The following is a 14,097-nucleotide window of genomic DNA, read 5'->3' as shown; positions in this document are numbered from 1 at the left end:
CGTAAAGCTAGTGATACTTAATGTGGGTAACTTGGCAAACCACTCCTGCGTGACGGACTGAAGTTGTCCCGGGAACATGTGGCATGCCGTCGGGTTATTCCAATGCTGCGTCTTGACAGCATGTTCGAATTGCTGCAAAAAGTCTTCTGGATCCGTGCTACCGTCATACATCCCTAGAGTGAGGGGAGTGGTGAGTACGGCGGGTAACAAATGGGTAGTTATTTCTCTGGTAAACTTTTCCGACGTTGCGGAAACCTTGAATGACCGCTTGACATTGTCTCCCATCATAGCATACCAGTTATTCAGCATGTTGTCCGCCATGCCGGGCTGCTCGACCTGAGCACTCATAGATTCCGGTGCGGCAAGAATCAAGTTCTCGATTAAGTCCTTGCGTGCCTCCCCCCGAGTTTTGCCAGAACTCTTACCGGTCTCCGACACTAAACGTGTAGAGCTACGATGTGCGCCTTGGACATGCCGGTAGGCCTTTCACCACCTTTGGACATGAGTGAGGGTAAAACAAATCCTCCTTTAGCCAGGAAGTGTATGGCTTCCTCTCCATTGATGGGTTAGAGCTGATTTACGTTCTTTTCTTGGGTTTCCGTTTCTTCCGAGTCACGTCGGTCGGTTTCCTCTTCGTCACCATCGAACTGCAACCGGGTGCGTTTGATGGAATCATTAGGAGTTTCATAAGTGCTATCGTCATTAGGTTTCAAAGGGTCATATGGTTCTTTGCCAGTGTTGGTAGTGGGTGGTGGATTGGAACCTCCTGTCATCTTGTACGAAAGCGCTGATCAAGTTGTCCCACGGATGACGCCAAATGATCAAACCAAAATTGTTCGGTTTGAGTATAGATGAATAAAAAGGAATCTAACCTTCGGAAGTGGTTCCTTCGGTTAATTGGGATATGGATGTGGTGGTGTTTTTTGTCTTTTGCCGAGCCTCCAAGGTAGGCTTCAAGCGAAGATTAGTGCTTGGTCAGTTGTTTTGATGATTGATTGATTGGCCTTAAAATGAAGCCTTGAAGTGCTATTTATAGATTAATAGTCGACGGTTATGCATGATAACCATCATAATAGCACCCACGATCTGTAACTGCCACTAGAACCTTCTAATCATGCCTACAGCCTACTCCACGTTCTCCACATTCCTGAAATGTAGGGATATAGTCCAGTTCAGCAATACCAAGTCAACCTTGTGAGTATGTCACGCTACCAATCGCTTGGCGTTGATTTGAAAGCACAAGTTTGACCGTTTAACTGGACATCACGTTTCCTCACGTGACACAACACTAGGTTCTCGGCAAGCTCGTATGTTGGACGTCATGCGTCGCACGTGATTAGTCACGTGACGGTGCATGGCGTGACGTACGTCATTACTGATATTATTACGGATTATTAAATTAATTTAAAACAAAAAAGTATCTCACTTGTCGTCAAATCATTATGTTACAAGAATTGAACCTACACTTTTGATATATATATTTGTTTGTATACGTTTACTAGTGAGGTGTTTGTTTTAACTTCAAGACATTATATAGCTTATGTATGCATGTGAAAAAACATTTTATTTTCAGACCATTTGTGTTCCGATACATAAGACATTAAAGGGACCTTCAAATAACCATCCGGGCATAGCCGGGATGGCCACTGAGCTATCCCCATGATAGCATCCACCCGGGTTCGAGTTTGAGTTCCGCCTCGGCTTGTTCAAAAAGGGAGATGACTGGAGGGATGTCGAAAGACAATTCACCCGGTAGCGGATCTGGCACTCAGCGGGCTCGTTCCTCCAGGTTTACCCTCTGCGGGGGAGTCAAAAGATTCGTTCGTAAGGGGGTTCCTGAGTAACCAAAAAAAAAAAAAAACCTTCAAATGTCTTATAACTACAAGACAACTCCCTACAGCTCGTTATCCGCTCATTACCCGTCATTACTCATAACTAACCATAGGCACGAGCTAGTTACCCGCACTCACCATCAATTTAACGGAAGTGTTTAGGTTAGTTATAGGAATTGTGAGTCCCAGTGACTTTTTATTGTTGGACTTGAAGCTTTATTGCGTGTACATTGTATATTAAGAAGAGTATTGCTATGATAGGGAGTGGCCTAAGACCTAAAAAATTGCTTCCAAATTATTTTCAACCTACTCTTTCCTTCACATGTCACACCAACCTTCCATTCCCAGCCACTCAACCTTCCTCACCCATCACCTCCATCATCCCCGTTGCCTCCGACCTCACATCCATTTAAATCATGTCCGACAAGTATATTTCTTTCCACAGTTTCCCCGATGCTGACAACTTGTCTTTTAAGTATAGTTTTTATCACTTTAATCAACAAATGTTACTTTCGTAATTGATGAGCATACTTTCGTAATTGTTGCAGTAACAAATGTTATACTTCTTTAAAACTGCGATTTAATCTTCTCAAATCGCTAACACTACTAACTAATTAATTAGATTCATTAGATTCATAGGTCCACAACAAGTCAATCTTTTGTGGAAAAGCACGTTCAAAGACTACTATCATAACTACTTTCACCGAACTTCTTAGCGCCACATCAACATCACCTATTACTAAATTATAAGTAAAAATTACTATATTTATCATAACTAAACAATACCAACAAATAAACAACACAACCACAAATACCACACACAAAAATAGAATTCCGAATAGAGGTTTCGTGAGGTAGAGAACATACCTACTGATATCCAGCTCTTAAAACCATATATTCATAAAGTAATAAGCATTGAACTATAATTAATGAGTACACGAGAGTACTAGTTTTAAGTAGAGCTTATTATATAAACTTAAACCAAAACAGTGAAGCTACACAAAATGGCACCTCAAAAACAGCTAAAAACAAAAACGCACAACTTACAAAGACGCAACAGCTTCTTCTTGTGCAACTTTATAATAAGAGCTCATTGTAGTAATACCAATTGCAGCACCAAAAAGTGACGCTCGTGACGATTTCAATATCCTAACTTCAACATAATCACCAACTTTTGGTATCCTATCACCATCATTATCCACCCAATCGGGAACCGGCAAATTACTAAAAATCACCCTATGGCCTCTATCGCTCTTTCCTATGAGTTCGGTTTCAGGAGCTCGTTTATTCGGTCCTTCAACTAAAACAAGCTGAATAGTGCCGATTTGGGAGTCAAAACACTGACCCGTACTCTCACGGAATGCTTCGATGAGTTCGGTTAGTCGTCTCTGTTTTACGTCTTCGGGAACGTTATCGGTATAGTTTCGATGAGCGTGCGTTTTCTCCCGCATGCTATATGCAAACATGTACGCCATATCGTAACCAACGGCCTTTACTAAACTCAAAGTGTCTTCGTGTTCTTCTTCTGTCTCATCACAAAAGCCTGTCGAATACAATTACAGAGCTTCAAGATAGTAACAAAAATATAGCGAAAATAAATAGTAATCAGTGTTGCAGAACTCAGAATTGCTAAGGTTTTTGCAACTCGGGGAGTACTCGGCCAAACTCAGTCAAAATTTGACCAAACTCGGCCAAAACTCAGGATTACTTCGGTCAAAACCAAGTCAAAATGGGTCAAACTCGGTGAAAGTCAAACTTTCTCAACATCTGAGTACTCCCGAGTTGCCAAGTACTTCCTATAAAGTCCTAATCGAGTACTCCCCTTGATAGTAATATTTATTAATATCAATATTTAACTAAAAAACGTATAAAGAGTATCACTAGGTTTTGGACGTGTGCTTTGGAACTGATAAGAGGGATTCAAGCAATAGTATCAGATAAGCTGCAATAATACATGGCACATACTGCAAGAAAAATACTAGGGTTTATAGTTTGAGAGTGCATGTAACTTTAGACCTTTTCCTATTGCATGTATCTAACTTTGGAACCTTAAATTGTATGTATTCAAGTTTCAAAACCATCTTTTGTATGCATATAATGTACTATTATATGTAGTAAACTTACAAAACGCGTCAATCTATGTAGTCGAAAACATACAATCGACAGTTTTAAAACTTTAATACATACAACAAAATGAATATTTCAAAGCTAATACAAATTACAATATATGCAAAGCTAAGAGAAATCTTACCACAAATGAAATCACTTGTTAATCCGACATCTGGAATTATACTCCGAATCTTTTGCACAAGTTCTAAATAAGCTTCCCGTGTATACCCTCGTCTCATTCTTTCAAGCATGTTGCTATTTCCCGATTGTGCAGGCAAATGAATATTTTTGCAAACGTTGTGTCTATCTCGCATTATATACAACAATTCATCGGGAAAATCTTTAGGGTGTGGAGACGTGTACCGAAATCTTATTTCCGGGAACTCAAGCGAGAGTCTATCCAAAAGATCCGCAAACCGCAACCCCACTTTTTTCACTTTACATTTGCTCGAAAACCCGTCACTTAGTTTCCAATCACCGTTTAATTCAATCTCATCATCACACGCGTCGTTATAACTATTGACATTTTGACCAAGAAGTGTAACTTCTTTGACTCCTTCGTTTTGAAGTTCGGCCACTTCTTTGACTATTGACTCCACGGGTCGAGATCTTTCTCTACCTCTCGTAAACGGAACAATACAAAACGAACACATATTATTACACCCTCGCATTACCGACACGAAAGCGGAGATAGAAGTTTTCGAGATTCGCACTGGGCTTATGTCAGCGTAGGTTTCTTCAAGAGATAAAAGTGTATTAATCCCTTTTTGACCGTTGTCCACTTCCTCTAACAAACGTGGCAAATCACGATAGGCATCGGGCCCACAAACAACATCCACCATTTTATCCGAATCCAAGATTTTATCTTTTAATCTTTCGGCCATGCAACCGAGTACAACTACTTTTGGAGGACGAAAAGAGTGGGACCGTCCGGTTGCGACGTTACTTTTCCAATGTCGTTTTAAAAACCAAAAATAATTAAGCCGTTGCCATACTCGTTGTTCCGCATTGTCCCTAATAGCACAAGTATTAATAAAGATGATTTCGGCACTTTCGGGGTCGTTAACGATTTCGTTATATCCAGCAGTTTTCATAACAGACAAAACGATCTCCATATCGTTGACATTCATTTGGCATCCGTACGTTTCTTGATAGATACGACCTCTTGGAAGAACTTCAGATGATGAAACATCACTAGAAAAAGTATAATAAAAATTGAGAAGGAAAAAAAAAAAACATAATTAAACCCGAACATAACTATACAAAACAATCCTAAAGGACGAACGTGATCAAAATCCAACAGAAATTGGAAAAAGAAAACATCTAATTCTGATTTATTGAGTACACAAGGTCAAATCATAGTTTAAATAAGCAATTGAAGTACATTATGGTTAAAGGTGCAAGCTTTTTAACCTAACTTATAGTACTAATGCAAGTTTACTCAACTACACTGTAACAATTAGGTATTACTTGGAAAGCTTTAAAATAAAGGGCGAGCACAAGAAAAATAATAAAATAATTAATAAATCATGTTGACTACTAATTGGAAACAAAACGATATATCAAAATTAGGTTAAATGATATGAACTTACTCGGTTAAAGTAGTAACATCAGGGGGGTTGAGGGCAGTAGCATGAGGTTGAGCAAGAAAATGATGAAAACTTGGAATAGTGTTATTTTGGTTATTGAAAATGGTGGATTTAGAGTAATTTTTGGAGAAATTGAGGAAGAAAGGAGAGGGTTTGAAATGGCGTTTTTGACGAGGTGAGATTATGAATAATTGTTGTTGAGGGTTTAAAGATGAAAGAAGGTGTCTGTGATTGAAAGAATGTGGTTGAAATTTTTTGATGCGAAGAGGGTGGATACTAAAGATGGAGGATACACAGGCCGCCATGTTTGTCTCTGTTTTTCTGAATTTTTTTTTTCCGGTGAGATTTGGATAGGGAACGACACATGGATGGACGCCCTCGTACCCGCAACAATGCCAATACAACCCGATTCGGAACACCCGAACACCCAGACCCGAAATCATGTTGCCAAAATGATTGAAGTATTATACACTTTATTTTTTAAACCTATTGCGGATCTAGGATTGGTAGTCACTGGTGTCACCCGTTAAAACCCTCAAAAATTTCCTACTAAATGTTTTATTTCAATGGTGTCACTTAAAAAAATGTACACTATCCAGTGGTGTCACTAGTTAAAAATCTCAAAAAATTTCCACTACATCGCGTATTTCAGTGGTATCTCGTGCCACCATTGGACACTATATACATCCGCCCCTGTACCTAAATGACTAATCTCAAGACGACTATATGTTCTGCGAGCACTTCCAGAGTCTTTGTAGGTGAATCTCTGTGACTATGAAGAAAAATAAGTTTATGTTTGCATGCAATCGAACCCTTGTCAATTACATTGGAAGACCAGAGACTTATCACTTCACCACTACCCTCATGGTTTGTATACACTTACTTGGCTGATTTAGCAACTAATTAAACTAAGGGTGCGTTTGATAAAACTGAATGGTTTAGCGCTGAATGATTTAGAGTTCTGAATAATTCAAAGACTTTGAATGAATATGGTTCTGAATAAAAATTGATTGTTTGATAAATATTCTGAATTGATACTCTGAATGACAGAAAATTACCATTTTGACCTTTTGGTATAAATTAAACTAAACAAGTTTGTTCTAAGTTTGTTCTAATATGTTATGAACTGCATTAAGTTATCTAAGTATGTTGATACAGATACAATTAATATTTTTAACAAAAAAAAAAAAATACATTTTGTTATAATATATAAATATATATATATATAAATGGATAGTCAATTATTGATACACAAAAGTAATATTATTGTATTACCTAAACTTGTGATATTTTTGCTATAAATAGCCATGAATGCAAGCATTAAACTTGCACCATTTTCTCACACTTACAAAGTGTTTCTTTCTTTCTCTCCATTATCATCTTTGTTCTTACACTTCATTATTAGCATTCTTAATCAAGAATCAAACCACTAAAGGTAGTTATAAGCCTACTGAATTATAACATCAAGAATCAAACCACTAAAGGTAGTTATAAGCCTACTGAATTATAACACGTTATCAGCACGATAATCTTAATACTAATTATGGTTGGCTCTGCCACCTAAATGATATATGGTCGGTTATACCACCTGAATAATATATGATCGACACTGTCGCCTAATTATCATTTATGTTACTAACATTTATATTTCTATTATCTAACATTTATATGGTCGACACTGTCACCTAATTATCATTTATGTTATATAACATTTATTTATGATTGCTTACATATGGTCGACAATGTCGCCTACTTATCATTTATGTTATATTAAATTTATGTTTAATGTTTATATACTTATGAATATAAATTGACTCTAATTTATCATGTTGTTTGTTTTAATTTTTGATAATAGAAAGTGTCGAATCTGAAAAAGCTTAAATTTACTCCTTTAGAATCAACGGGAAACAACTACATGCCATGGGTTATAAAAGTAAAAATGCATCTTAAATCAATGGGCATTCTTGAAACCATAAATGAAAACAACACTTGTTCTGAAAAAGAACAAGCAACGGCATGTTGCTTTATTCATCAACATATTGATGAATGCTTACAAAATAATTATGTGACTGTATAAGATCCCCATATTTTATGGGAAGGTCTCAAAAGCAGATTCAATAATCAAAGAGAAATTTTACTTCCAGCTGCTATGGAACAATGGAGAACATTAAGGTTCCAAGACTTTAAGAAAGTAAATGAATATAGCTCAGCTCTGTATAATACATGTTCACAACTTAAATTCTGTGGACATGAAATAAGTGATGCAGACATGATGGAGAAAACTTTCTCCACAATGAATGCTGCAAACATCACAGTGCAAAGAAATTTGAAAATGCTAAAGTTCAAAACATATCCTGAACTTAATTCATATCTCTTAGTTGCAGAGCAAAATGATGAGCTATTAATGAAAAATCAGCAATCCCGTCCTACTGGTACACTTGCAATCCCTGAAGCAAATACTGCAAATAATTATAAACAGGGACAAGGACGCGGGCAAGGTCGTGGTTATAATTGTGACGACCCGGAGATTTCCAACCAAATTTAAACTTAATCTTTAAATAATTTCGACACAATAAGCAAGTCTGTAATGTGAGTCTCGAAAATTTTGGAACAATTTACAAGAAACACATTTGCCCTTTTACTATTCCCGATGATTCACGAACGACTTTGTATAAATAAGAAAAGGTACATAGATATATATAGATATAAATATAAATATTAGTGTATATGTGATATATTTTTTTAATACACATTAAATAATTGGAATTTAAAAATATAAAATAATAATAATTAAGTATTACTAAAATGAATATATATAATATAAAACTATATATAATCCTTATTAATAATTATATATAAATGTATAAATATTAATTATTTGGCATATTTTATCATATAATACTAATAATTAAAAGTTAAGAACATATTTGTTATAATATTTTTGCTTTTATTATCAATTTCACTAAAGGTATTATTATTGTGACTTATTATTATTACTATTATTATTACTACTAAAAGTTAACATTTTTATTTAAAATGATTATTATCTTTACTCTTAATACTGTTATCATTATTTTTATTAATATTATTATTATTATTATTATTATTAGAATCTTTAATAATATTATTATTATTACTAGTAATATAATTATTATTAATCAGTATCATTATAATTACTAAATATTTATTAATTATCAATAATAAGTATATAAATCAATAAAAAAAATTAAAAATTAAAAAAATAAAAACAAAATAATAAATAAATAAATAAAAGGTACGAATAGGTTATACATAGCTATCGGCACTGTGTTAATTTTTTGGAAATGTCGAATTTTGTTACCAATCACTCTCAATCACAATTTAAAACAGCAAATCATCTGTTATATACGATCACTACAATAATAGGCTGAATTAAAAACCAAAAATACTTAAAGAGTGCTCGTTCTTCCTCTGTTCTTGAGATTTTTAACCATATTTCGATTCTTAATCAATTTTCAAAATCTAAGAATGCAGATGTGTTAGGATACGTATAGTTGAACTATCTGCAAAATTACAAACTTTAATTCTTCCTAATGATCTCGAATTTTTGAGTCAAAGTTTTGAGATCAAAAGTCAAACTTTTTGTTCTTGGTAAAATTCGTAACCAATCTGATGTTTCAAGTTAAATTAAGAGTTTATAGAGTTTATAAGAACGATTTACTACCATTTTCATGTTGTAATTATCATGTAAAACATCCTTATTTTTGAAATCAAAGTTTATTTTTTTTTTAATCGCGAACAGTCCCCAGCACTCTTTTTCTTTGAAATTTATTTTTTTATTTGCTTGATTGAACAAAAGCATCTATTATAAACCGATGTCTGTTGTAGTTATAATTCGTAAATCATTTTTAAAATTTATTGATTGTGGTAAAGAATCTGGTCGACTTGAATGAATGAAGAACAAAGAGAAAAAGGAAAAAGGAGGTTAAATAAATTCTAGTTGAGATATAAGTCAAATAATACGAAACAGATCAATGGTAAGGGGTGTTTGTGCGTAAGCGGGAGGTCACGGGTTCGAGCCCCGTCATGGGCAATTCTTTTTAGAAAGGCTTTCGAAAGGGTATAAACTTTTATATTATTATTATTATTATTATTATTATTATTATTATTATTATTATTATTATTATTATTATTATTATTATTATTATTATTATTATTATTGTTATTATTATTAGTAAATAGTTATTAGGATTAGAATTAGTACCATTATTATTATTGTTACCAACATTAGAATATATTTGATATTATCCCTAATTATTTATATTAAGTATTTTTAGTTTTAATATTACTATCATAATTAAATTTAATATATCTATCATTAATATTAGTAGTATCATCACATTTGTAATTATTATTGTCATGGTTATTATTATTATCATTTTGTTACCAAGTAACATCATTAAATATTATTAGTGTTATTATTATAAGTGTTAGTAACATTGATATAAGTATTATTATTATGATTATGACTATTATTATTAGTGTTATTATGAAAATAACACAATTTATTATTATTTTCATTAATATTAGCAATAGTACCATTTTTAGTGTTATTAGTATTATTATTATTAACAAAAATATTATTAATATGAATATCATTAGTAGTAATGTTATTATCAATATAATTAAATACAACTTTTTATATATATCAAACATTATTATCTATGTAAAAATATACTTAAAAGTACATTACATATATGTGTAAATTAATTAGATTAACAACCTTTATATAAATATCCATATATAATAAATTAAGTATTTTCAATATATATGTATATATATATGTATGTATATATATATATATATATATATATATATATATATATATATATATATATATATATATAACTAAATAGATAATAATCATTATCAAATATATATACAAATTAATTACATAAAATTATAATTATTCGTTTACGAGTATATGTTTTAATATATATACGAATGATATAGGTTCGTGAATCGAAGGCCAACCCTTACATTTGTTCAATGTCGTTATATGTATTTTTACTACAAAATACAGTATGGTGAGTTTCATTTGCTCCCTTCTACTCATTACATTTTTGGGCTGAGAATACATGCAATGCTTTAATAACTGTTTTACAATATTTATATGCGTGAGTTCATTTGATTCCCTTTTACTCTTTACATTTTTGGGACTGAGAATACATGCGCTGTTTTTACAACTGCTTTATTAAATATTTTTTTTTAAATATATTTTGAACTGCGAATACATGTAAATGCTTATTTAACTGTTTTACAATATTTATATGCGTGAGTTTCATTTGCCTTTTTACCCTTTATATTTTTGGGCTGAGAATACATGCGCTGCTTTTATAATTGTTTTACAAAATAGACACAAGTAATCGAAACTACATTATATGGTTGAATTATCGAAATCGAATATGCCCTTTTTATTAAGTCTGGTAATCTAAGAATTAGGGAACAGACACCCTAATTGACGCGAACTCTAAAGATAGATCTATCGGGCCCAACAAGCCCCATCCAAAGTACCGGATGCTTTAGTACTTCGAAATTTATATCATGTCCGATGGAGGATCCCGGAATGATGGGGATATTCTTATATGCATATTGTGAATGTCGGTTACCAGGTGTTCAATCCATATGAATGATATTTTTGTCTCTATGCATAGGACGTATGATTATGAGAAATGGAAGTATGAAATCTTGTGGTCTATTAAAATTATGAAATGATTCTTTATGATAAACTAATGAACTCACCAACCTTTTGGTTGACACTTTAAAGCATGTTTATTCTCAGGTACGAAAGAAATCTTCCGCTGTGCATTTGCTCATATTAGAGATATTACTTGGAGTCATTCATGACATATTTCAAAAGATGTTGCATTCGAGTCGTTGAGTTCATCAAGATTATTATTAAGTCAATTATATTTGGATATATTATGAAATGCTTTACATGCCTGTCAACTGTCGATGTAACGAAAGTTTGTCTTTTAAAAACGAATGCAATGTTTGTAAAATTTATCATATAGAGGTCAATTACCTCGCGATGTAATCAACTGTTGTGAATCGTTTGTAATTGATATGGACTTCGTCCGGATGGATTAGGACGGGTCTTTTCAGTTGGTATCAGAGCGGAGGTCTTAGCGAACCAGGTCTTGCACTAGTGAGTCTAACTGATAGTCGTTAGGATGCATTAGTGAGTCTGGACTTCGACCGTGTCTGCATGTCAAAAGTTTTGCTTATCATTTCTAGTCGGAAATCATCTGCTTATCCTCCTTAGAAAATTACCTGCTTATCATTCTTAGTCTAGGCACATCTTATTGCATTGATTGCATAAATAGTGTATAGACAAAACTCATATCTTAGCGTATCTGCTAATTCATATTTTAGCATATCTATTACTGTAAACTCTGCCTGACATACTCCGTATATTCCTCCGTAACTTATGGGATTTTAGTATTATATATGCATATGTAACTTATGTATTGCAGAGCACTAATCTACATCCTGTAATCTGTTTCTTATCGAAAATCCTTCAGCTGATAGTACGAGATGAATCTCTCAACCAGTTCGAGTCCCTCAGATTCCGATAGCTATTCCGATAGTTATTCCGACAGATATTCCGATATGGATTTCCACTCGAACTCCGAAAGCAGTATAACCAGAATGAATCAACCAATCAGCCATCGTCAATTCATCTGATGGGTTCATAGTCGACTTAATCCATGGAGACGCGAAGAAGGCGATCCTTTCCATCAACCAAATTCACCTCTTGGTGAAGAACCTGAAGCACTTACCGGTGAACCTGTCCGAAACACCATTTTCACACTCATTTCCAGGATACCACGCAATGATATTATGATATCAAAAATTCTAAAACTTTATTCATTCGCTCGTTCCTACCGACAATCATTCTGGAGTAATAAGTCAACGAGCTTCGAGCCCGAGTTGTAGCCTTGGAAAATATGGTGCAAAACGTACCAGCTTCAGCAACATCACCGGCACCAGTAGTACCATCAATAACAGCATCAGTACCATCAATAACAGCATCAGTACTATCAACAATCCATGCCTCAACATCTCATTCTGTACCTCGAGTATAATCATCGATCTACATGACATTCTACATCTTCGTACGACATGATGGATATGTAATCTCTAAATGTTTTAGAGATTATGTACTCTAGTTCTAGCCATAAATCAGATGAGTTTAATATCATATTAACTCATTAAATTCATGATTACATCTAAAGAAAATATATATATGTATATATGTTTTTATAAAGATTGTAATTAAAAATTCTTTCGTACAAAGTGTTAATTGTGAAAATATTTTAACAGGTAGGTAATACCCGAGGAATATTCAGATTTCACATTAATAAGTTACACTGTACATTCTTTGAAGCTGATTCAACAGTCGTTTACTATCCTACTTACATCCACCGATATACAAATCCGTTCACCACGGAATAACCATATTCATCCAATCTCATATTTGAATTTTGATTTATCAGAATTCAACAAGTGGCATAATGAAGAAAACATTTGACAAAATAAAATTTGTTAGAAACAAACAAATTAACTATGAGGAATTTTGTTAAGAATCCACGCTAACTGTTCCTAGCTAACTGGTTAATTCTGTATTACATTTATTTATCACAATTTATTTATCGCAATTTATTTATCGCAATTTATTTATCGCAATTTAATTATCGCAATTTTAATTCTCGTAATTTTATTTATCGTCATTTAATTTCTGTTATTTATTTTACGCACTTTATTTATCGTCATTTAAATACTGTAATTTACGCATTTAAATATCGGGACACGTATACAAGGTTTTGACATATCATATCGACGAATCTATATATATTATTTGGAATAACCATAGACACTCTATATGCTGTAATGATCGAGTTCACTATACAGGGTTGAGGTTGATTCTACAATAATATATATAGTTTGAGTTGTGATCAAGTCTGAGACATGTACACGGGTCACGATACGTATTAATTAATTCGAATATTATATATTAAACTATATATGAATTATTGGATTGTTAACTGTGGACTATCGACTGTGGACTAATAATATTGGACAATTAAAATGAATTAAAATACTGATTATAACATATAAAACTAAATAATTCTTCAAGTTGCCACTAGATTTCATCTTAAACCTCATTTATATCTTGACGATTACAATCTGCGTTCAAACCTTTCATGATTCTTGAAAACATCTCAACCGAGAGGATGAACCAACCATACTTCATCTACGGAAGAAAAGATTTATGCATATAGTTATGCACCTGAAAAATACTCAGAACCTGAGTAAACGTTTAACACGCATCTGTGCTAGCTCCTTCGGCATTGCTATTACCGAAAATAACCATGCAATTCCTTTTCAAAGTAGCCAATTATGTCACAGCTTCAGCAAACCAATTTCAACTTTTCATTTGAATAAACCTTATTATAACTTTGATATATAAGTTTACCTTTCGTCATCATTACCGGGGAACTGTTTATATTCCACCACATTAGAAG

General features: G+C 33.3%; 1 protein-coding gene across 1 annotated transcript; it reads right to left on the bottom strand.

Annotated features, from left to right (window-relative positions):
- Nucleotides 1–1,263: 1,263 nt before the first annotated feature.
- On the bottom strand, nt 1,264–5,844 carry LOC139849186 (CDK5RAP1-like protein). The gene is made up of 5 exons (XM_071838848.1): nt 5,534–5,844; nt 4,084–5,135; nt 2,880–3,375; nt 1,750–1,836; nt 1,264–1,375 (listed from the first exon to the last, which is right to left on the bottom strand). The coding sequence occupies exons 1-5, from the start codon at nt 5,833–5,835 to the stop codon at nt 1,264–1,266; spliced, it is 2,049 nt and encodes a 682-aa protein (XP_071694949.1). The 5' UTR covers nt 5,836–5,844.
- Nucleotides 5,845–14,097: the final 8,253 nt, after the last annotated feature.

The sequence above is a fragment of the Rutidosis leptorrhynchoides genome, chromosome 5, assembly GCF_046630445.1.
Source record: "Rutidosis leptorrhynchoides isolate AG116_Rl617_1_P2 chromosome 5, CSIRO_AGI_Rlap_v1, whole genome shotgun sequence".
Lineage (NCBI taxonomy): Eukaryota > Viridiplantae > Streptophyta > Magnoliopsida > Asterales > Asteraceae > Rutidosis > Rutidosis leptorrhynchoides.
This window is presented reverse-complemented; position numbering and strand designations above follow the sequence as displayed.

Excerpts from the sequence above, each read along its gene's own strand:
- LOC139849186 (XM_071838848.1), bottom strand. The coding sequence starts at position 5,835 with ATGGCGGCCTGTGTATCCTCCATCTTTAGTATCCACCCTCTTCGCATC. Across the intron at positions 5,136-5,533 it reads GATGTTACTACTTTAACCGA|TGATGTTTCATCATCTGAAG; the intron begins GTAAGTTCATAT and ends TACTTTTTCTAG. Across the intron at positions 1,837-2,879 it reads GAAGAAGCTGTTGCGTCTTT|GAACCCCCTTACGAACGAAT; the intron begins GTAAGTTGTGCG and ends TTGGTTACTCAG.